The 25,257-nt window shown below is 36.5% G+C and overlaps 1 protein-coding gene across 6 annotated transcripts in view; it reads left to right on the plus strand.

Moving 5' to 3' along the window:
* The window catches only part of LOC138323399 (paladin-like), a 132,456-nt gene that overhangs the window by 59,308 nt on the left and 47,891 nt on the right, over nt 1-25,257 (plus strand). For all 6 annotated transcript variants that reach the window (XM_069267995.1, XM_069267990.1, XM_069267996.1 and 3 more), the window contains exon 3: nt 23,164-23,315. In XM_069267995.1, the coding sequence (XP_069124096.1) occupies nt 23,164-23,315 (152 nt within the window). The remainder of the gene's footprint in view (nt 1-23,163; nt 23,316-25,257) is intronic.

The raw sequence follows: 25,257 nt of genomic DNA on the forward strand, positions 1-25,257 counted from the left end.
ATGTACCACGATCCTTTCATATCATTCAATACTTCTCCATATATTATTGCAGCAAGTCAAGTTTCAGAAAAATTGTCCGAATATTTGAAAATCTCATTTATATAAAGCAGGAGAAAGGATTGGTAGCCTCAAATAGCATTTCCATTTAAAGGTTTTGTTTTAGATTGAAGAATGGTTTATGTATGCTTTTTTGACAGAAAATGTGAATTGATGACTTATTCTATTTTATGGCCTCAAGAGATAGGGATAAATCTCTGAGAAAATAGTGTAAACCTGGGAATTGGAACTCTTCAATCACACTGACTCAAGGTTGCCATGACTTCTTTATGAATGTGTGTGGTCAACCCGGGTTATAATTAAACCCACAACAAAAAATATCAAAACTACCAAAAACAAAAATTTATGTGTAATCTGCAATGAGATTTCAGTCATTGATTTATGGTTTCTGTAATCAAACTTGTTTATGGTCTGTTTAAATCATCTCTTTCCCTAGCATCAATAGTTCCATCTCTGATAGGGTCAAAAACATGAAGGCGATAGCGATCTTTTTAAAGGTACTCAAAAGACTTGATTATAGATAGAGGTGGTCTCATAATCTAACCAACATTTTCCTGTGTATATCTTTTATCTGGTGATGGTTCAGAACATGTACATGTTTGTAACTGATTAGACATATACAGATGATTAGAATAGGGACACTTTGAATGGAGGAGATGCTACCAGTATATATCTACACCCACCATTGACATTTAGCTATCTGTTCTGATTTCTGTGATGGCAAGCTTTGATATACAAACAATGGAATAGGTCTTTTTTACAGAGATAGATAGTTCAAGCTCTATTGATAAAAACTATGTACATTCACACCTCCAAAGCAGCATCATGGAATTGAATATACAGGGCTTTAATTATATCTATAACGCTTTAGATTATTGCCATCGTTCACTGACATTAGTCCAAGAGCCACACGTTATGATTGATCTTCTCACTCACTGTAACAGTTGTAATGTAATGGACACTCTACTGGAAAATCATTTAATTTGTTGTAAAAAAAATGGTTGTGCTACTGTCCAAATTGCTCTAACTGATAACAGCTGTTAAAAGTAGCCATCAGAGTCATTTGTATTGGGAATCTGACTTAGCTGCCAATAAATCAAGCACATTTGGTAAAATTCTTAAATTTAAGACAATGTTATCCTTAAATAAATGGAATAATTTGAAAGGTGACATTGATGAATTTGGTTATGATGAAACAGGTACAGGCAACCATGCATTTATTGCAAAAGTGAAATTATTGAGGAATCAGATCCTATACTATGATTTTCAATTGTGTGACAATCAGCATTATAGATATTAATAAAAATAATGTAAATGCATATAAAAGTATTGCTTGAAGATTCTCAAGACTACATTATGGATTAATGAAATAATATTCCATAATTTGTCTTACCTGGCATGAAAATCCAGAATAATCTGATCAAGTTTTCATTGCAAATGAACGATTGGTAATATGTGTTCATGTATTGGTTACAATTCCCTGATGACAAGTGTGTGATAGACCGCAGTAAGTAACCACATGTTAAATGTGAGGACACAGGGGCACCTTATCGAAGGTGTTTCAGCGAGTGAAAGGTGACGGCTGTTTTTGTCTAAAATGCTCACCGAAGCATTGCAATAAGGTCAGGCGAGACATAGAGCATCAACCTATATAGTTTTCTGTGGTTGTACCAACATGCATGGTCGAAGGAAGAATAACGCGCGGGTTGTCGAATAATTTAGCATCATTAGATTGAACTAAAGAAATTAGGACCCTGACTATAGACTATCGATTGCAAATCGAAAAACAAATGAGAAACTGAAGTAAATTTTGCCGCATTGCAACAAAACATTTGTAGGAAAGGTTGTCATATCAATGATTGACAGATCCATGAAAATAGTAATGTTATTAAAGTGACCGTATGTAGACATGTGTCTGAGATATTCAGCATTTTCTGCACTGTGGCAGTACCCTGATATTGCCCCCAAATGTTACCACATTATTGTATCAGCGTACCTGAATCCCTGCCGCCTAGTCTGCAGTTCTACAATTTTCTCCTCCAGACAACATGGACATGATACCACACTAGGCCAGAACAAACTATACCCTGTGGGATAGAATTTCAAGCTTCTTGATGACCTAAGAATGTCAAGGTCTTATAAAAGTTTCAATCATTCCATAATTTGATTTCCTAGTCTAGTCGATGATGGCTTATTTGGCATTCTCGTCTAATTGGACAGGCAATACAAGGCGATGTTTTATTTGACCACCTGGCCTTATCTCCCTTATCATTGAATGGCTATATTATGCCAGTGATCATTTGTATGGCTCCGCAAATACACAATAGGTTTTGGACATAGCATCAACACACCATGATAATTCAGTTACCTTGGTGATGAGGCAGGAAAATGTCTGATGTAAACGATTGTTACAGTTCCTATAGTGGCGCCAAGTTGTCAATAACTAATTATAGCACTCCATAATTTTCAATATTTATTTCAACACTTTAACAGCAATTACTGGTATATATAGTGGATGAGATTACGATGGTGATAACCATAAAATTGTGTATGGGTGTGAATAGGGGAAGTTTGTTGGGGCTCCTAATGGGGATAAATGCTCAAGGTATTCTGTGAGTCGTTATAAAGGGGATATGAGCCCATGACAGTGGTGTTGGTAGGCTTACTAAAGAGTATTTTAAGAGTAAAAGTGGTGGTTGGTCTTTTGTGCTTCGAAGTCTCAAGTGACCTATTCTAATCGCCTTTTGTCTGTCGTATGTGTCGTTGTGCGTCGTACGTCGTACGTCGTGCCTCGTATGGCGATAAATAATTTTACTTTTTCGACTTCTTCTCCAAAACTACTGAACCAAATTTGTTGAAATTTTGCAGAAACCTTCCATAGCCAAAGGTCAACCAAAATTGTGAATTATATGGTCCCAGCCCCCAGGGGCCTGAGGGGTGGGGCCAAAAGGGGTCAAATAGGCTAAAACTTAAAAATCTTCTTCTGAAATTCCAGAATGATGGTAGAATCAAATACTCTTCATAGATTGAAAGGTCTTGAGGTCCTTTACAAAAATTGTGAATTTTATGACCCTGGGGTCTCGCGTTCCCCCCTGGGGAGGGGGTCAAGTTACTATAGTTTATTTATACAGGGAAAAGAGATTTTTGAGCATTATATTTGGTCATTTGTAAATATATGAAGAAATCGATTGAGTCAGAAATGTTAGCGATATAAACGCTAACACTCTACGTCAGCTATTTTTAGATTATCGCCAAATCACATGGAAAGGCTACATCAGCTATTGAATACCTATCTTGTGTTACTTAACCAGTGTACTTTGCACATGTGTTTTCGATTCATTATGGCTTAAATGGAAAAAAATCTACTATGACGGTACATTTTGCGCATTATTTTGGGGAAAACGATGGCCGGGTTTGAACCACAAAATGTTATAAAGGTGGTAATTATTGCAAAACATTCACAATTGTATGCTGACAACAAAGGCACAATAGGTTGTATTTGGACAGAAATAACACAAAATATAATTCACTGTACCTTGTTTTCTTTTATAGGCCACCGTAACTGACTGTAAAATTGTTACTGAAATATATCTTGCAGAAATGTCAAAAACTAATTGGCAGTCCGCCGTAATCAACATGTTATGTTGGACTTTACAGCATGAACAGTTATCAGATACTATTTGAAAAGATTATAATTTAGTTACTTTAAATATTGCCAAAAAGTTTTGTCAAACTTTAAAGGATTCATGGGATACATTTTTTCGACTTCTTCTCCAAAACTATTGAACAAAATTTGTTGAAATTTTGCAGAAACTTCCATAGCCAAAGGTACAAACGTCCAAAATTGTGAATTATATGGTCCAGCCCACCAAATTTGTTTTGGGCCTGAGGGGTGGGGCCAAAGGGGGGGTGTCAAATAGGCTAAAACTTAAAAAATCTTCTTCTGAAATTCCAGAAATGGTAGAATCAAATACTCTTCATAGATTGAAAAAAGGTCTTGAGGTCCTTTACAAAAATTGTTGATGATATATGACCCTGGGGTCTCACGTAGCCCCCCCTGGGAGAGGGGGTCAAGTTTACTATAGTTTATACAGGGAAAAGAGATTTTTGAGCATTATTTGGTCATTTGTAATAGGAAATAAGTCAAATGTTGTCAGAATTATCAGTATGAGAAGGCCATTGAATCCTATTAACAATTTTTCCACGACTGACACTAAGGAGCCTGAGAGGTGGGGCCAAAAAGGGTCAAATAGTCTAAAACTTCAAAAATCTTCTTCTGAAATTCCAGAAATGGCAGAATCAAATACTCTTCATAGATTGAAAGGTCTTGATGTCCTTTACAAAAATTGTGAATTATATGACCCTGGGGTCTCACGTTCCCCCCTGGGGAGGGGGGTCAAGTTTACTATAGTTTATATAGGGAAAACACATTTTTGAGCATTATTTGGTGATGTGTTATAGGAAATGAGTCAAACTTTGTTAGAATTATTAGGCTGAGATAGTATTTTAACATCATATCCATATTGGCCCTGGCCGACCCCAGGGGCCAGAGGGGCGGGGCCAAAATTGGTCAAAATGGCTAAAATTTCAAAAGTCTCCTTCTGAATTTACAAATTTGATGGAACCAAATACTCTTCTTAGATTGGAAATTCTTTTTAAGGCCCTTTACAAAAGTTGTGAATTTCATGGCCCTGGCATCTCAGACTTTCCCCTGATTAAGGGTCAAATCTATTTTAATTGATATTGGAAAAACACATTTATGAGCATTATTTGCTTAATTTTCAATAGGTCAAACTTGGTTAGAATTATTACCCTGTGATAGCATTTTAGCATCATATCCATATTGGTCCTGGCTAACCTCCAGGGGTAGATGGGCGGGGACAAAAGGGGTCAAAATGACTAAAATAAGAAAAAAAAATCTTCTGAATTCACAGATTTGATGGAACCAGATACTCTTCATAGATTGAAAAGTCACTTATAAAATCACTGACTGGTTTCAAGGGCCTGATGGGCCAATATATAGTGTTTTTGTGTCTTTGTTTCATTCTGTATCCGAACTCAGGTGACAGCTAAGGCCCATGGGCCTCTTGTTGAACCCTTCTGAACAGGGGATGCCAATGTATTTGTGGCCTATGGAGTGTGTACATTGGCCAGTGGTATAAGGGGTCATTCCAAGGTGTACCTTTAGTAAGAAAAACTATATATTACTTAAATAACATCATTTGATAGACAAAGTGAAGACCCCTTTGGGCTCGTTTTCTTTTATTTCAGCTTGGATGGTAATCTTACAGACTTGGAACGGTTTATGAGGCACCATGAATCCTGGTTTACCATTTCACAATATTTTCCTATAACAACCATGTTCTCTGATAGAAGATTCTCATAACCAAAGTACTTGATTCCTTTTCCAGTACAGTCACAAACACTCCCATGGCTTGAGCAAATATAATTTAATAGTGAGTGAACCCGATCAGGGACAGATTAAAGTGTGAATTTACCAGTCAGATTTAAGAAAATCAGGCAGTTCAGCAAAGCAATGTCGGATAATATGTCTTCAAAAACGACATAATGGGTTTTACTTATGAGAGCCATATGTCCTGCAATGTAAAAATCTGGTCCTTAAATCTTTGTTACCAACAGCTTTTAGACAAGTTAGAATAGAAGTAATATGTACAAGTATCATACATTATGTTAAAAACAAGTACGTCCTCAAATCATCTGTTATGTGTCCTCAAGCGACACTTTCTTATGGGAGTAGCTATTCTGTTAGGTCCTCACATTTATGTCACTTTATGGGAGGTATCCTTGTACTTTATCTCCTAATCTTATCGTCCTAATTTGTCCTTCAAAGGTTAACTTCTGTGTCTGTCCTCATGGGAGGTATCTAACTGTTTATGTCCTTATGGAGTATCTATCTGTTTGTGCACCTTATGGGAGTATCTATCTGTTATGTTCCTTATGGGCAGTATCCTATCTGTTATATCCTTTATGTTAGTTATGTCCTTATGAGTAAGTATCTATCTGTTCCATGGGTAGTATCTATCTGTTATGGGAGTATTATCTGTTATATATCTGGGTAGTATCTATATCCTTTATGGGATATTCTATGTCCTTGTGGGAGTATCTATCTTTCTTATGTCCTTTTATCCTCTTATGGGGAGTATCTATCTGTTTATGTATCCTGTACTTTATGGGAGTATCTATCTGTTATCCTTATGGGAGTATCTATCTGTTTTATTGGCGAGTCCTCCTTTATGGGAGTATCTATCTGTTATGTCCTTCATGGGAGTATTTATCTGTTATATCCTCAGGGAGTATCCTCATGGGGAGACGCGGGAGTATCTATCTGTTATATCCCTTATGGGATTATCTGGTTATCTGTTATGGGAGTCTATCTTAATCTACCTGTTCATGGGAGTATCTATCTGTTTTTGTCCTGTTATCGTCCTTGTATGGGAGGAGTATCTATCTGTTATGTCCCTCATGGGAGTATCTATCTATCTTATGGGAGTATTATGTCCTTATGGGAGTTATCCTATCTATCTGTTTGTCCTTATGGGAGTATCTACTGTTAATAATCAATGCTTATGCCAAGTATGTCTGCCAGATAGGATTTTAAAATAAACCTGTTATTTTAATTAATATCTTGCATGTTAATTTCCCTCAGTTTTTAGATTTGAAGACATGATCAATTTTGGATTTCCCATCGCCTGTAATTGGTCCTTAAAACATGCTTGTCTACTATCATTATGTAATTCTGAATACTGTTTACCTAAGTGTGTATAAACTGGTTATTCCTCATGGGGAATTCTGTTAGTCATTAATGCATACATCTGTTGATGAATAAAGGCCTTATGGTAGCAGAAATGATATTGTTATGGGGTTAGAGTCAGTTGAACAGTATCTACTTATTACAAGAAATTATTTAGATATTGTACTCTTTAACCATTTTTAGTCCTAGATATTTGTATCCTGTAGGGAATGTTGTTCAATTAAGGTATTAATCCCTGTATACAAAAAGATTGAGTCCAATGTGATGTCACTTTTGTTTTGGAATTAAAAATAGTTAATACTTGTTATAATTATGTCAAAGACAGTTAGGATTTTTTCACTTACTGGGAAAAATATTGAATATTTAGTACTTAAAGGGAATCTATCTGTTTATGTCACTAAATGGTAAAAAATATGATATGTCTGTATATCTAAGGATATGCACTTCATGTACTTGGTAAGTTAAAACTTGAAAGTCCATTATGCCCAGGTGTATTTACTTAGATACAAATTCAGATTGGGTTTGGCATTAGTAATCATTCAATCATATTGATGAGTACTTAGTACATCTAGTCTGTGACTAAGTAAATTTTCATTTTTCATTATTTTAGCATTAGCATATAACCCTCCTCGCCAGGATACATTACTTCATATTAATTTGTAATTATTTAATTATATTTCAACTGATTACAGAAAAATATTGTATATGATTAACGAAGATCTGGGTTCAAAAACTATTTCAAAGTTAAATTGAGACATGCAGAGTCGTCAAGTTTCAGCTTTAATTATTTCAGAACATTGTTTATTGAATGCAAGCGGCTGGTTTTGACATAATGGTGGATCGTTGGATATTTATTAGAAGATTATCGATGGAGTACAGTCTAGTACTGGTCACCATTGTCCAGCGTCGTGGTGACAGGTTTCCATGGATTGCAATCTCCATGTTGATGTGGACGGGGTCAGGATTGGCAGGGTAATTATCCATTTAATTGTAAACCCTAGTGGCAATGATATCCAAATGTGATGACTGTTCTCTTCTCTCCAGGGCTCAGTACACAGGGACATGAAATATTTCAAAAAAAAACAATTGCTGTGGCCAGTATGTCTGCCATTTACTAATAGCTTTTGAGCCAAACCTGCTGATTTTAATAGCGCATTAGCGGTTTTTTTGTGATCAATTTTGATTTCCCTTCGCCCCCTGCTTCTCAGATTAAGTGGTTGAATTCTGTTACCTGTACTAAGTGTAATGTGAAATAGACCCTGAAGTGTCTAACCATTAAATGCATTACATGAAGCGCTAAAGGCCTATCAGTAGCATACAATGATATTGTTCTTAGGAACTATCTACATATACAGAAAATTATTTAGATATTGTACTCTTCAACCATGTGTTCAGTATAGATATTAATCCTTGTAGGTGTTGTTTCAAATCAAGACCAATCCTTTATACAAAAGATTGAGTCCAATTTTTTGTTGTTTAAAAATGCAGTTTATACTTGTTAATCAAGTTTCAAAGACAGTTAGGATATTTTCCCTGTACTGTAGAGATATGATGAAATTAATTTAACCGAGGAATCTTTAGAAAAATTAAAAACATGAACCTGGCTCTACTTCCTCCTCCTTGTACTTGAATTGAAAACTTTTAAGTAGGCACTTTAAACTTATTTCCATGTTTGATGAGATTTTGCATATTTTTTGGTTTGATTAACAGTCCTGAAAAATTGATCTCCAGGAAATGTATTAAAGCATAGGTTAAGTGGAAGCAACAGTCTTGAATTACACCACAAGATTAAATTGAAATAAAAAAGGACATTAAAATGTGAAATTAAAGTCACAGCGAAATGTTGTTTTATGTTATGTATGAAAGGATTAATTTAATTGGTTTGGAATCACAGTAATAGCACACTTGTCTTCCACTCAGCTGTGATGTCATTCCTAAAAGGATGTGACGGTATATGATATTAAAGGTGAGGGGTCACATTTTGCCAAGCTGCACCTGTCAATTTTTCACAGTTCTCTAAAAAATATTGTACACAATAAGCCATTAATCAATTTACAAAAGAAATCAAATAAAGAAACCTACAGGTTTTTGTACTCTCAGTCTGCACTTCATTTGAGGTAAGTAAAATTGAGCAGCAAAAAAGGGGGAGGGGCGCTTACAGGGATGGGACTCTAATTGGGTCGATTATGGTTTTATTACTTAGACCACTTAAGCACTATCAGTTCTAATGAATTCACAAATGTCATAAAACTTAATTACAAAAGGGATAGTCATTGTTAGGGATATAAGAAAATATAAAGATTCAGCTTCTTTTGCCAGAGGATACATTTGAAACACTTTCAAATCTAAGAATAGAACTTTTTTATTAGAAATTAAAGGCAAATGAGTAAGTTAATCTGCTGATGATGAAAGATGATTTCTATCAGAAAAATAGAAAACAGTTATCTTAAGGAATTTCAAATGTGTGCCAAAATGCAAATTACCATGGAAACAGATGGCTCCACAATCCAGTAGGATGTCTCCTAGCTGTTTCCTGTTTTGATGTTGTATAAAAACATATTTGAATCTTATTAATGCAGATAAGAAATCAATAATATACTAACCCTTAAATAAAAAATGGAATGTGCATGTTTTATTAATTTTTTGTCATGTTTTGATCATTGGAAAGCATCTAGCACACTGAAGAACACTGAAATTTATTCAAAGGAATGCATATCAATGATAAAGCAATAGGTGCCTGATGGTGACCAAGTGGTTTTTAAAGTTGTATTGCTGCTAATTTCACTGTAACGATATGTAACTTAAACATTTGATATTTAAACATTGACATGTAACTTGATGATTTAGCTCCCCAAAAGCATATGTCGGCCTATAAGAGAGCCGAAATCTAGGAATCATATATTCCTGGTTTTGAATAAAGCGCCTTCAATCACCGCCATTTTCAGTGACTTTGGGTTTTGTCGGATTCCTAATCGTATCACGTGACTGACGTTCGACACGACCTGCACGTGGTGAGCCAGGTAACTAGCGTAAGCACACATGTGTTTGTTTACGTTTTCCTTCTGGGCTATATGAGCAAATCATGCTAGTATATGTCCACAGATTGAGTATTTGAAACATCCAATTTACACATTACCGTAAAATGTTGTGTGTGTATCAAATATTGTAATGTGCGAGCATTATTTTCTTTGTAGATAGAGTCTGATGAGGTCGACCACATATTTTGTTTATGAAAAATTGTTGATATTTTCTCTTGGTTTCACAACTCTTGTTTTACTTCGAGATTGTCGCGACGATGTTCGGAAGAGTTCGGAATGATTCGGCATCTTTCGAGCCTATTTTTCATGTGTACACGTTAAAAAGATTTTTTACTTTTATTATTAAAGATACTTCCAGTGCTGCAACTTTATAATAAGTGGTAAAATTAGAAAGTTTAAACCTCAGACAGACAGAGAAAAATATGTATAACACTCTTAAACAGTTTTCACTATGACAAAAAGAGCGGAAAGTTATAGACCATACAACTTTAAGACATTAATATCAACATAGCCCTCTCATTCTCTTGACTGCTCATTGAATTTTCTCTGAGTACCTGTCCTTAAATGACCCTATTAGGGGAAAAAAAATCCACAATAAACCCAAACCAAAATAAAGCAATATAATCACGTAAGGCTATCAATGTTTGGTCTTCAGTTTCAAAATGGGTTGCGATAAAATTTTGATTTAGAATATTGCAGTTGGTTCTTGATGCTATTTACAAATTGCATGACCTGTTTAGTTATAAAGATGATATCAAAGGAAAGCAAACAATTACCAAACCATTTTCCAGTTTCAATGTCTGTCCTTGAATTTCGGCTTATGTACCACGATCCTTTCATATCATTCAATACTTCTCCATATATTATTGCAGCAAGTCAAGTTTCAGAAAAATTGTCCGAATATTTGAAAATCTCATTTATATAAAGCAGGAGAAAGGATTGGTAGCCTCAAATAGCATTTCCATTTAAAGGTTTTGTTTTAGATTGAAGAATGGTTTATGTATGCTTTTTTGACAGAAAATGTGAATTGATGACTTATTCTATTTTATGGCCTCAAGAGATAGGGATAAATCTCTGAGAAAATAGTGTAAACCTGGGAATTGGAACTCTTCAATCACACTGACTCAAGGTTGCCATGACTTCTTTATGAATGTGTGGTGTAATTAAAGACAACAAATATCAGCTTTATTTATGTGAATCTGCATGAGATCAGTCACTTGATTATGTCTGTAACAAACTTTAAATCATCATTCCCTAGCATCAATAGTTCCATCTCTGATAGGGTCAAAAACATGAAGGCGATAGCGATCTTTTTAAAGGTACTCAAAAGACTTGATTATAGATAGAGGTGGTCTCATAATCTAACCAACATTTTCCTGTGTATATCTTTTATCTGGTGATGGTTCAGAACATGTACATGTTTGTAACTGATTAGACATATACAGATGATTAGAATAGGGACACTTTGAATGGAGGAGATGCTACCAGTATATATATACACCCACCATTGACATTTAGCTATCTGTTCTGATTTCTGTGATGGCAAGCTTTGATATACAAACAATGGAATAGGTCTTTTTTACAGAGATAGATAGTTCAAGCTCTATTGATAAAAACTATGTACATTCACACCTCCAAAGCAGCATCATGGAATTGAATATACAGGGCTTTAATTATATCTATAACGCTTTAGATTATTGCCATCGTTCACTGACATTAGTCCAAGAGCCACACGTTATGATTGATCTTCTCACTCACTGTAACAGTTGTAATGTAATGGACACTCTACTGGAAAATCATTTAATTTGTTGTAAAAAAAATGGTTGTGCTACTGTCCAAATTGCTCTAACTGATAACAGCTGTTAAAAGTAGCCATCAGAGTCATTTGTATTGGGAATCTGACTTAGCTGCCAACAAATCAAGCGCATTTGGTAAAATTCTTAAATTTAAGACAATGTTATCCTTAAATAAATGGAATAATTTGAAAGGTGACATTGATGAATTTGGTTATGATGAAACAGGTACAGGCAACCATGCATTTATTGCAAAAGTGAAATTATTGAGGAATCAGATCCTATACTATGATTTTCAATTGTGTGACAATCAGCATTATATATATTAATAAAAATAATGTAAATGCATCTAAAAGTATTGCTTGGAAATTCTCAAGACTACATTTGAATTCATTGAAATAACATTCTTTGTCTTACATAGCATGGAAATCTGAGTAATTTGATCAAATTTTCACTGCAAGTGAACATTGGTAATAGTGTTCATGTATTGGTTACAATTCCCGTTGACAGTGTGTGATAGACCGCAGTAGTACCAGTGTTATATGTGAGGTCTCTGGGGCACTCATCGATGGTGTTCAGGAGTGGAATGGTGGCGGTTTTGTCTATTATGCTCCCGATCATTGCAATGGTTCAGGCGAGTCAGAGAGCCATAACCTATATAGTTGTTTGTGTTGTACAACATGCATGGTCGAAGGTAGAATAACGGCGCTGGTTGTAGAATAATTTAGCTTCATTGAATTGACTTATGAAATTAGAACCCTGACTATAGACTATCGATTGCAAATCGAAAAACAATGAGAAACTGAAGTAAATTTTGCCGCATTGCAACAAAACATTTGTAGGAAAGGTTGTCATATCCAATGATTGACAGATCCATGAAATAGTAATGTTATTAAAGTGACCGTATGTAGACATGTGTCTGAGATATTCAGCATTTTCTGCACTGTGGCAGTACCCTGATATTGCCCCCAAATGTTACCACATTATTGTATCAGCGTACCTGAATCCCTGCCGCCTAGTCTGCAGTTCTACAATTTCTCCTCCAGACAACATGGACATGATACCACACTAGGCCAGAACAAACTATACCCTGTGGGATAGAATTTCAAGCTTCTTGATGACCTAAGAATGTCAAGGTCTTATGAAAGTTTCAATCATTCCATAATTTGATTTCCTAGTCTAGTCGATGATGGCTTATTTGGCATTCTCGTCTAATTGACAGGCAATACAAGGCGATGTTTTATTTGACCACCTGGCCTTATCTCCCTTATCATTGAATGGCTATATAATGCCAGTGATCATTTGTATGGCTCCGCAAATACACAATAGGTTTTGGACATAGTATCAACACACCATGATAATTCAGTTACCTTGGTGATGAGGCAGGAAAATGTCTGATGTAAACGATTGTTACAGTTCCTATAGTGGCGCCAAGTTGTCAATAACTAATTATAGCACTCCATAATTTTCAATATTTATTTCAACACTTTAACAGCAATTACTGGTATATATAGTGGATGAGATTACGATGGTGATAACCATAAAATTGTGTATGGGTGTGAATAGGGGAAGTTTGTTGGGGCTCCTAATGGGGATAAATGCTCAAGGTATTCTGTGAGTCGTTATAAGGGGATATGAGCCCATGACAGTGGTGTTGGTAGGCTTACTAAAGAGTATTTTAAGAGTAAAGGAGTGGTGTTTTTGTGCTCCAAAGGAAGTCTCAAGTGACCTATTCTAATCGCCTTTTGTCTGTCGTTGTGCGTCGTGCGTCATGCGTCGTACGTCGTACGTCGTGCCTCGTATGGCGATAAATAATTTACTTTTTCGACTTCTTCTCCAAAACTACTGAACCAAATTTGTTGAAATTTTGCAGAAACCTTCCATAGCCAAAGGTCAACCAAAATTGTGAATTATATGGTCCCAGCCCCCAGGGGCCTGAGGGGTGGGGCCAAAAGGGGTCAAATAGGCTAAAACTTAAAAAATCTTCTTCTGAAATTCCAGAAATGGTAGAATCAAATACTCTTCATAGATTGAAAGGTCTTGAGGTCCTTTACAAAAATTGTGAATTTTATGACCCTGGGGTCTCGCATTCCCCCCTGGGGAGGGGGTCAAGTTAACTATAGTTTATACAGGGAAAAGAGATTTTTTGAGCATTATTTGGTCATTTGTAATAGGAAATAAGTCAAATGTTGTCAGAATTATCAGTATGAGAAGGCCATTGAATCCTATTAACAATTTTTCCACGACTGACACTAAGGAGCCTGAGAGGTGGGGCCAAAAAGGGTCAAATAGTCTAAAACTTCAAAAAATTCTTCTGAAATTCCAGAAATGGCAGAATCAAATACTCTTCATAGATTGAAAGGTCTTGATGTCCTTTACAAAAATTGTGAATTATATGACCCTGGGGTCTCACGTTCCCCCCTGGGGAGGGGGGTCAAGTTTACTATAGTTTATATAGGGAAAACACATTTTTGAGCATTATTTGGTGATGTGTTATAGGAAATGAGTCAAACTTTGTTAGAATTATTAGGCTGAGATAGTATTTTAACATCATATCCATATTGGCCCTGGCCGACCCCCAGGGGCCAGAGGGGCGGGGCCAAAATTGGTCAAAATGGCTAAAATTTCAAAAGTCTCCTTCTGAATTTACAAATTTGATGGAACCAAATACTCTTCATAGATTGGAAATTCTTTATAAGGCCCTTTACAAAAATTGTGAATTTCATGGCCCTGGCATCTCAGACTGATTATTTCAAATCTATTTTAATTGATATTGGAAAAACACATTTATGAGCATTATTTGCTTAATTTTCAATAGGTCAAACTTGGTTAGAATTATAATTACCCTGTGATAGCATTTTAGCATCATATCCATATTGGTCCTGGCTAACCTCCAGGGGTAGATGGGCGGGGACAAAAGGGGTCAAAATGACTAAAATAAGAAAAAAAAAAATCTTCTGAATTCACAGATTTGATGAAACCAGATACTCTTCATAGATTGAAAAGTCACTTATAAAATCACTGACTGGTTTCAAGGGCCTGATGGGCCAATATATAGTGTTTTTGTGTCTTTGTTTCATTCTGTATCCGAACTCAGGTGACAGCTAAGGCCCATGGGCCTCTTGTTGAACCCTTCTGAACAGGGGATGCCAATGTATTTGTGGCCTATGGAGTGTGTACATTGGCCAGTGGTATAAGGGGTCATTCCAAGGTGTGCCTTTAGTAAGAAAAAACTATATATTACTTTAATAAACATCATTTGATAGACAAAGTGAAGACCCCTTTGGGCTCGTTTTCTTTTATTTTAGCTTGGATGGTAATCTTACAGACTTGGAACGGTTTATGAGGCACCATGAATCCTGGTTTACCATTTCACAATATTTTCCTATAACAACCATGATCTCTGATAGAAGATTCTCATAACCAAAGCACTTGATTCCTTTTCCAGTACAGTCACAAACACTCCCATGGCTTGAGCAAATATAATTTAATAGTGAGTGAACCCGATCAGGGACAGATTAAAGTGTGAATTTACCAGTCAGATTTAAGAAAATCAGGCAGTTCAGCAAAGCAATTGTCGGATAATATGTCTTCAAAACGACATAATGGGTTTTTATAGCCACCTGCATGTAAAAAAACTGGTTAATAACCAACAGCTTTTAGACAATTAGAATAGAAGGAATATTACAAATTACATTATGTTAAAAACAGTAACAAAATCAAGTCAAGCGACACTTTCATGGAGTGTTCCTCACATTTCTCATTAAGAAGGTATCCTTGTACTTTATCTCCTAAGCTTATCCTCCTAATTTGTCCTTCAAAGGTTAACTTCTTGTCTGTCCTTATGGGAGTATCTATCTGTTATGTCCTTATGGGAGTATATCTATCTGTTATGTCCTTATGGGAGTATCTATCTGTTTTGTCCTTATGGGAGTATCTATCTGTTATGTCCTTATGGGAGTATCTATCTGTTATGTCCTTATGGGAGTATCTATCTGTTATGTCCTTATGGGAGTATCTATCTGTTATGTCCTTGGGGAGTATCTATCTGTTATATCCTTATGGGAGTATCTATCTGTTATGTCCTTATGGGAGTATCTATCTGTTATGTCCTTATGGGAGTATCTATCTGTTATGTCCTTATGGGAGTATCTATCTGTTATGTCCTTATGGGAGTATCTATCTGTTATGTCCTTATGGGAGTATCTATCTGTTATGTCCTTATGGGAGTATCTATCTGTTATGTCCTTATGGGAGTATCTATCTGTTATGTCCTTATGGGAGTATTCTATCTGTTATGTCCTTATGGGAGTATCTATCTGTTATATCCTTATGGGAGTATCTATCTGTTTTGTCCTTATGGGAGTATCTATCTGTTATGTCTTATGGGAGTATCTATCTGTTATGTCCTTATGGGAGTATCTATCTGTTATATCCTTATGGGAGTATCTATCTGTTATGTCCTTATGGGAGTATCTATCTGTTATGTCCTTTATGGGAGTATCTATCTGTTATATCCTTATGGGAGTATCTATCTGTTATGTCCTTTTGGGAGTATCTATCTGTTATGTCCTTATGGGAGTATCTATCTGTTATGTCCTTATGGGAGTATCTTATCTGTTATGTCCTTATGGGAGTATCTATCTGTTATGTCCTTATGGGAGTATCTATCTGTTATATCCTTATGGGAGTATCTATCTGTTATGTCCTTATGGGAGTATCTATCTGTTATGTCCTTATGGGGTATCTATCTGTTATATCATGGGGAGTATCTATCTGTTTTGTCCTTATGGGAGTATCTATCTGTTATGTCCTTATGGGAGTATCTATCTGTTATGTCCTTATGGGAGTATCTATCTGTTATGTCCTTATGGGAGTTGTTTGGGTATCTATCTGTTATGTCCTTATGGGAGTATCTATCTGTTATGTCCTTATGGGGGTTATGTCTTATGAGATGTATCTATCTGTTATGTCCTTATGGGAGTATCTATCTGTTATATCCTTATGGGAGTATCTATCTGTTATGTCCTTATGGGAGTATCTATCTGTTATGTCCTTATGGGGAGTATCTATCTGTTATGTCCTTATGGGAGTATCTATCTGTTATGTCCTTATGGGAGTATCTATCTGTTATGTCCTTATGGGAGTATCTATCTGTTATGTCCTTATGGGAGTATCTATCTGTTATGTCCTTATGGGAGTATCTATCTGTTATGTCCTTATGGGAAGTATCTATCTGTTTATGTCCTTATGGGAGTATCTATCTGTTATGTCCTTATGGGAGTATCTATCTGTTATATGTCCTTATGGGAGTATCTATCTGTTATGTCCTTATGGGAGTATCTATCTGTTATATCCTTATGGGAGTATCTATCTGTTATGTCCTTATGGGAGTATCTATCTGTTTTTTTCCTTATGGGAGAGTATCTATCTGTTATGTTCCTTATGGGAGTATCTATCTGTTATGTCCTTATGGGAGTATCTATCTGTATATATCCTTATGGGAGTATCTATCTGTTTTGTCCTTATGGGAGTATCTATCTGTTATGTCCTTATGGGAGTATCTATCTGTTATGTCCTTATGGGAGTATCTATCTGTTTTGTCCTTATGGGAGTATCTATCTGTTATATCCTTATGGGAGTATCTATCTGTTATATCCTTATGGGAGTATCTATCTGTTATGTCCTTATGGGAGTATCTATCTGTTATGTCCTTATGGGAGTATCTATCTGTTATGTCCTTATGGGAGTAGTATATATCTGTTTATGTCCTTATGGGAGTATCTATCTGTTATGTCCTTATGGGAGTATCTATTCTGTTATGTCCTTATGGGAGTATCTATCTGTTATGTCCTTATGGGAGTATCTATCTGTTATGTCCTTATGGGAGTATCTATCTGTTATATCCTTATGGGAGTATCTATCTGTTATGTCCTTATGGGATTGTATCTATCTGTTTATGTCCTTATGGGAGTATCTATCTGTTATGTCCTTATGGGAGTATCTATCTGTTATGTCCTTATGGGAGTATCTATCTGTTATGTCCTTATGGGGTATCTATCTTTCTGTTATGTCCTTATGCAGAGTATCTATCCTGTTATGTCCTTATGGAGTATCTATCTGTTATGTCCTGTTATGTCCTCATGGGAGTATCTATCTGTTATGTCCTTATGGGAGTATCTATCTGTTTATGTCCTTATGGGAGTATCTATCTGTTATGTCCTTATGGGAGTATCTATCTGTTATGTCCTTATGGGAGTATCTATCTGTTATGTCCTTATGGGAGTATCTATCTGTTATGTCCTTATGGGAGTATCTATCTGTTATATCCTTATGGGAGTATCTATCTGTTATGTCCTTATGGGAGTATCTATCTGTTATGTCCTTATGGAGGAGTATCTATCTGTTATGTCCCTTATGGGAGTATCTATCTGTTATGTCCTTATGGGAGTATCTATCTGTTATGTCCTTATGGGAGTATCTATCTGTTATGTCCTTATGGGAGTATCTATCTGTTATGTCCTTATGGGAGTATCTATCTGTTTTGTCCTTATGGGATTATCTATCTGTTATGTCCTTATGGGAGTATCTATCTGTTATGTCCTTATGGGAGTATCTATCTGTTATGTCCTTATGGGAGTATCTATCTGTTATATGTCCTTATGGGAGTTATCTATCTGTTATGTCCTTATGGGAGTATATCTATCTGTTATGTCCTTATGGGAGTATCTATCTGTTATGTTCCTTATGGGAGTATCTATCTGTTATGTCCTTATGGGAGTATCTATCTGTTATATCCTTATGGGAGTATCTATCTGTTATATCCTTATGGAGTATCTATCTGTTATGTCCTATGGAGTATCTATCTGTTTTGTCCTTATGGGAGTATCTATCTGTTATATCCTTATGGGGAGTATCTATCTGTTTGTCCTTATGGGGAGTATCTATCTGTTATTCTGTTATGTCCTTATGGGAGTATCTATCTGTTTTGTCCTTATGGGAGTATCTATCTGTTATGTCCTTATGGGAGTATCTATCTGTTATGTCCTTATGGGAGTATCTATCTGTTATTGTCCTTATGGGAGTATCTATCTGTTATGTCCTTATGGGAGTATCTATCTGTTTTGTCCTTATGGGAGTATCTATCTGTTATGTCCTTATGGGAGTTAATCTATCTGTTATGTCCTTATGGGAGTATCTATCTGTTATGTCCTCATGGGAGTATCTATCTGTTATATCCTCATGGGAGTATCTATTCTGTTATGTCCTTATGGGAGTATCTATCATGTTTATATCCTTATGGGAGTATCTATCTGTTATGTCCTTATGGGAGTATCTATCTGTTTTGTCTCATGGTGGTATCTATCTGTTATATCCTTATGGGAGTATCTATCTGTTATGTCCTTATGGGAGTATCTATCTGTTATGTCCTTATGGGAGTATCTATCTGTTTATGTCCTTATGGGAGTATCTTTCTGTTATGTCCTTATGGGATTATCTAATCTGTTATGTCCTTATGGGAGTATCTATCTGTTATGTCCTTATGGGAGTATCTATCTGTTATGTCCTTATGGGAGTATCTATCTGTTATGTCCTTATGGGTATTATCCTATTATCTGTTATGTCCTTATGGGAGGTATCTATCTGTTATGTCCTTATGGGATTATCTATCTGTTATGTCCTTATGGGGAGTATCTATCTGTTATGTCCTTATGGGAGGTATCTATCTGTTATGTCCTTATGGGATTATCTATCTGTTTTGTCCTTATGGGAGTATTATCTATCTGTTTTGTTATCCTTATGGGAGTATCTATCTGTTTATGTCCTTATGGGAGTATCTATCTGTTATGTCCTCATGGGGAGTATCTATCTGTTATGTCCTTATGGGAGTATCTATCTGTATTATATCCTTATGGCCAGTATCTATCTGTTATGTTCCTTATGGGGGAGTATCTATCTGTTATCTGGGATTATCTATCTGTTATGTCCTTATGGGGTATCTATCTGTTATGTCCTTATGGGGAGTATCTATCTGTTTATGTCCTTATGGAGTATCTATCTGTTTCTGTCCTTATGGGAGTATCTATCTGTTATGTCCTTATGGGAGTATCTATCTGTTATGTACTTATGGGAGTATCTATCTGTTATGTCCTTATGGGAGTATCTATCTGTTATGTCCTTATGGAGTATCTATCTGTTATTATCCTTATGGGAGTATCTATCTGTTATGTCCTTATGGGAGTATCTATCTTATGTCCTTATGGGAGTATCTATCTGTTTTGTCCTGGGAGTATTCTATCTGTTTTTGTCCTTATGGGAGTATATATCTGTTATGTCCTTATGGGAGGTATCTATCTGTTATGTCCTTATGGGAGTATTTATCTGTTATGTCCTTATGGGAGTATCTATCTGTTATGTCCTTATGGGAGTATCTAACTTGTTATGTCCTTATGGGAGTATCTATCTGTTATATCCTTATGGGAGTATCTATCCTGTTATGTCCTTATTGGGAGTATCTATCTGTTATATCCTTATGGGAGTATCTATCTGTTATGTCCTTATGGGAGTATCTATCTGTTATCGTCCTTCATGGGAGTATCTATCTGTTATATCCTTATGGGAGTATCATATCTGTTATGTCCTTATGGGAGTATCTATCTGTTATGTCCTTATGGGAGTATCTATCTGTTATTTCCTATGGGAGTATCTATCTGTTATGTCCTTATGGGAGTATCTATCTGTTATATCCTTATGGGAGTATCTATCTGTTATGTCCTTAATGGGAGTATCTATCTGTGTTATGTCCTTATGGGAGTATCTATCTGTTATGTCCTTATGGGAGTATTCTATCTGTTAATGTCCTTATGGGAGTATATATCTGTTATGTCCTTATGGGAGGTATCTATCTGTTATAGTCCTTATGGGAGTATCTATCTGTTATGTCCTTATGGGAGTATCTATCTGTTATCATCCTTATGGGAGTATCTATCTGTTATGTCCTTATGGGGAGTATCTATCTGTTATGTCCTTATCGGGAGTATCTTATCTGTTATATCCTTATGGGAGTATCTATCTGTTATGTCCTTATGGGAGTATCTATCTGGTTTATGTGTCCTTATGGGAGTATCTATCTGTTATGTCCTTATGGGAGTATCTATCTGTTATGTCCTTATGGGAGTATCTATCTGTTATGTCCTTATGGGAGTATCTATCTGTTATGTCCTTATGGGGATTATCTATCTGTTTTGTCCTTATGGGAGTATCTATCTGTTATATCCTTATGGGAGTATCTATCTGTTATAGTCCTTATGGGAGTATCTATCTGTTATATCCTTATGGGAGTATCTATCTATCTGTTTATGTCCTTATGGGAGTATCTATCTGTTATGTCCTTATGGGAGTATCTATCTGTTATGTTCCTATATGGGAGTATCTATCTGTTATATCCTTATGGGAAGTATCTATCTGTTATGTCCTTATGGGAGTATCTATCTGTTATGTGTCCTTATGGGAGTATCTATATCTGTTATGTCCTTATGGGAGTATCTATCTGTTATGTCCTTATGGGAGTATCTATCTGTTATGTCCTTTATGGGAGTATCTATCTGTTATGTCCTTATGGGAGTATCTATCTGTTTTGTCCTTATGGGAGTATCTATCTGTTATGTCCTTATGGGAGTATTTATCTGTTATGTCCTTATGGGGAGTATCTATCTGTTATGTCCTTATGGGAGTATCTATCTGTTATGTCCTTATGGGAGTATCTATCTGTTATATCCTTATGGGAGTATCTATCTGTTATGTCCTTATGTGGAGTATCTATCTGTTATATCCTTATGGGAGTATCTATCTGTTATGTCCTTATGGGAGTATCTATCTGTTATAATCCTTATGGGAGTATCTATCTGTTATGTCCTTATGGGAGTATCTATCTGTTATGTCCTTATGGGAGTATCTATCTGTTATACGTCCTTATGGGAGTATCTATCTGTTATGTCCTTATGGGAGTATCTATCTGTTATGTCCTTATGGGAGTATCTATCTGTTATATCCTTATGGGAGTATCTATCTGTTTTGTCCTTATGGGAGTATCTATCTGTTATATCCTTATGGGAGTATCTATCTGTTATTCCTTATATATCCTATTGTTTTGTCCTTATGGGAGTATCTATCTGTTATGTCCTTATGGGAGTATCTATCTGTTATGTCCTTATGGGAGTATCTATCTGTTATGTCCTTATGGGAGTATCTATCTGTTATGTCCTTATGGGAGTATCTATCTGTTATATCCTTATGGGAGTATCTATCTGTTATCTTAGGAGTATCTATCTGTTTTCCTTATGGGAGTATCTATCTGTTATGTCCTTATGGGAGTATCTATCTGTTATGTCCTTATGGGAGTATCTATCTGTTATGTCCTTATGGGAGTATCTATCTGTTATATCCTTATGGGAGTATCTATCTGTTATGTCCTTATGGGAGTATCTATCTGTTATGTCCTTATGGGAGTATCTATCTGTTATGTCCTTATGGGAGTATCTATCTGTTATGTCCTTATGGGAGTATCTATCTGTTATGTCCTTATGGGAGTATCTATCTGTTATGTCCTTATGGGAGTATCTATCTGTTATGTCCTTATGGGAGTATCTATCTGTTATGTCCTTATGGGAGTATCTATCTGTTATGTCCTTATGGGAGTATCTATCTGTTATGTCCTTATGGGAGTATCTATCTGTTATGTCCTTATGGATGTCCTTATGGAGTAAGTTATCCTATCTATCTGTTATATCCTGGGAGTATCTATCTGGGAGTATCCCTGTGGAATCTTGCATGTCCTTAAGGAAGTGTCCTTTTTCGTCCTTATGATAGTTATGGGTATGTATACACATATATCTGAATCTTACATGGGTCTGTGAAGTGGACTGGGATATCTCAACCCCAGTGAAAGATTTTGGCCTGTCAACCCGTAGGCTTGCAGAGGGTTGAGATATCCCTGTCCACTTCACAGACCCATGTTTGATTCTTTTTCTCCCATACTTAGTAGTAAAATGACAAAATTCCACTTGGTTTCCAACTTTTTTATCGCGCCATTATTGCAGGAACGTCGTTATGCGTCAAAATTGATGACGTCATCTATAATGCGCGCCACAGTTACGCAACATGTATTGATGACGTCACGTTATTGTCTAGCACATGTGAGCTGTCTTACATCCCCTGTGTAAGATAGACATATCTTTCCCCTAGCCGGCCGCGGGATATCCCTGTGAAGTATGGGAGATAAGCCATTTCTCGGTCACCTTCTATCAGCGTATCCTTGTTTGAAACCTTAAGAGAACATTCCTTCTTGTTTATCTCGACAGAAATACCCCTCCTCTTTCTCTTAATTCTCTCAGGAATTGATAGCCATATGTCACTGATGAAGCAAATACAAATTCCAGCTCTAGAGAATTAGCAACAAGTGTTATAAGGTAGCTGAGGTTTCATTTGCTATTTGTCTTTTCAGCACACCAAGGCCGAAACTTTGTGAGGACAAATGAGGTTGCCCCAATCATCATTCGTGATTGTAGAGAAGAGTTTCAACATGTCACAGACTTCAAGGATCCCATTGTGTTTGGTTCCATCGCAGACAACATGCCTGAACATCCACTTATCAAGGTCAGTAGTGGACAACTAGTGATGTCACTTTTACTAACAGGGAAATTTGTAGTAATCTCTGCTTGTCCTTATCATCATATCTTGTTTCTGTTTCTTGCCTGGAAACTGTGTTTAAAGTAATACATTACTATACAGTTTTGTATTCGATTTGTATAGTTTTGTTTAATTATCTGTTCATTATCAGATTTGTAATATAACCAGATACCATGTTTAAACCCCCGTTTTGAAGAAGTTCGTTATACAATCATGTCTCCCTTTCGACATATTATGTACATGCAGTTCTGCTTTTACTTCATCTGCTAATAAAGTCTGATCTGGACCCTAATTTCGGATCCATGTAAAATTACGTTATTCCTGGAGCTTACTTACATAATCAGAGTCGACTGTGATCTCTACTACTTGTAGGTCAGTGTGATCTTGACCTCAAGAGCAAATAAGTGCAAATTTAACATCAAAAGTTTGTAATGACCATAATTTTTAATAGGGCTGTAACGAGTATCCGAGTACTCGAGTATTCACGAATTATTGAGAAAGATTCGGATACGAGTATTCGTTACTCCTTATATTTTGTGGATCGCGATCTTTCAAAAGCAAAAAATAATACCTTCTTTAATGCTGTCATAGCTCAAAAACGTGAAGGAATGTACACTAAAATCTGAATATCATCGATGTTTTCACTTTGAAGTAGACCGAAAGTACACAAGAGCTGCGTGAAGTAAAGCTAGCAACATGTTATTTTCGTATCCACGCTTCGATGCAGTGTTGTGAATTCTTCATAAAATAATAATGATAAAACATAATTATTGAATTCTAGAGATGTAAAAGATGATACTTGATTTCGTTTTCATTACGGGTCGGAAATATGTAAAAATACGAATATATTACATTAGGCTACTGAGTATGTAGATGTGAACCCTATGTCAAAAACGAAAGGTAGGCTAATTTTTTTAGCTCACCTGGTCCGAAGGACCAAGGTGAGCTTATGCCATACCGTGGCGTCCGGCGTCCGTCCGTCGTCCGTCGTCCGTCGTCCGTCGTCCGTTCCGTCGTCCCCGTCCGTCCGTCCGTCCGTCAACAATCGACTTCTTCTCCATAACCGCTGGTCGGATTTCAACAAAATTTGGCTGGTAGCATCCTTATGGGCTACTAACTGAAAATTGTACAAATGATGGGGCTGACCCCCCAGGGGCCTGAGGGGCGGGGCCAAAAGGGGTCAATTTGGCTATTTCCATATAAACGACTTCTTCTCTGAAACCAAGCATGGGATAGCACCCATAATGCAATGGTAGCATCCTTATAGGGTGGGGATTCAAAATTGTACAAATGATGGGGCTGACCCCCCGGGGGCCTGAGGGGCGGGGTCAAATGAGGTCCATTTGGCTATTTCCATATAAACGACTTCTTCTCTGAAACCAAGCATGGGATAGAACCCATAATGCAATGGTAGCATCCTTATAGGGTGGGGATTCAAAATTGTACAAATGATGGGGCTGACCCCCGGGGGCCTGAGGGGAGGGGTCAAATGGGGTCAATTTGGCTATTTCCATATAAACGACTTCTCTGAAACTAAGCATGAGATAGCACTCATAATGCAATGGTAGTATCGTTATAGGGTAGGGGATTAAAAATTGTACAAATGATGTGGCTGACCCCCCGGGGGCCTGAGGGGCGGGGTCAAAAGGGGTCAATTTGGCTATTTCCATATATAAACGACTTCTTCTCTGAAACCAAGCATGGGATAGCACCCATAATGCAATGGTAGCATCCTTATAGGTTGGGGATTCAAAATTGTACAAATGATGGGGCTGACCCCCAGGGGGCCTGAGGGGCGGGGTCAAAAGGGGCCAATTTGGCTATTTCCATATAAACGACTTCTTCTCTGAAACTAAGCATGGTATAGCACCCATAATGCAATGGTAGCATCTTTATAGGGTGGGGATTC

This window comes from Argopecten irradians, chromosome 5 (assembly GCF_041381155.1).
Source record: "Argopecten irradians isolate NY chromosome 5, Ai_NY, whole genome shotgun sequence".
NCBI lineage: Eukaryota > Metazoa > Mollusca > Bivalvia > Pectinida > Pectinidae > Argopecten > Argopecten irradians.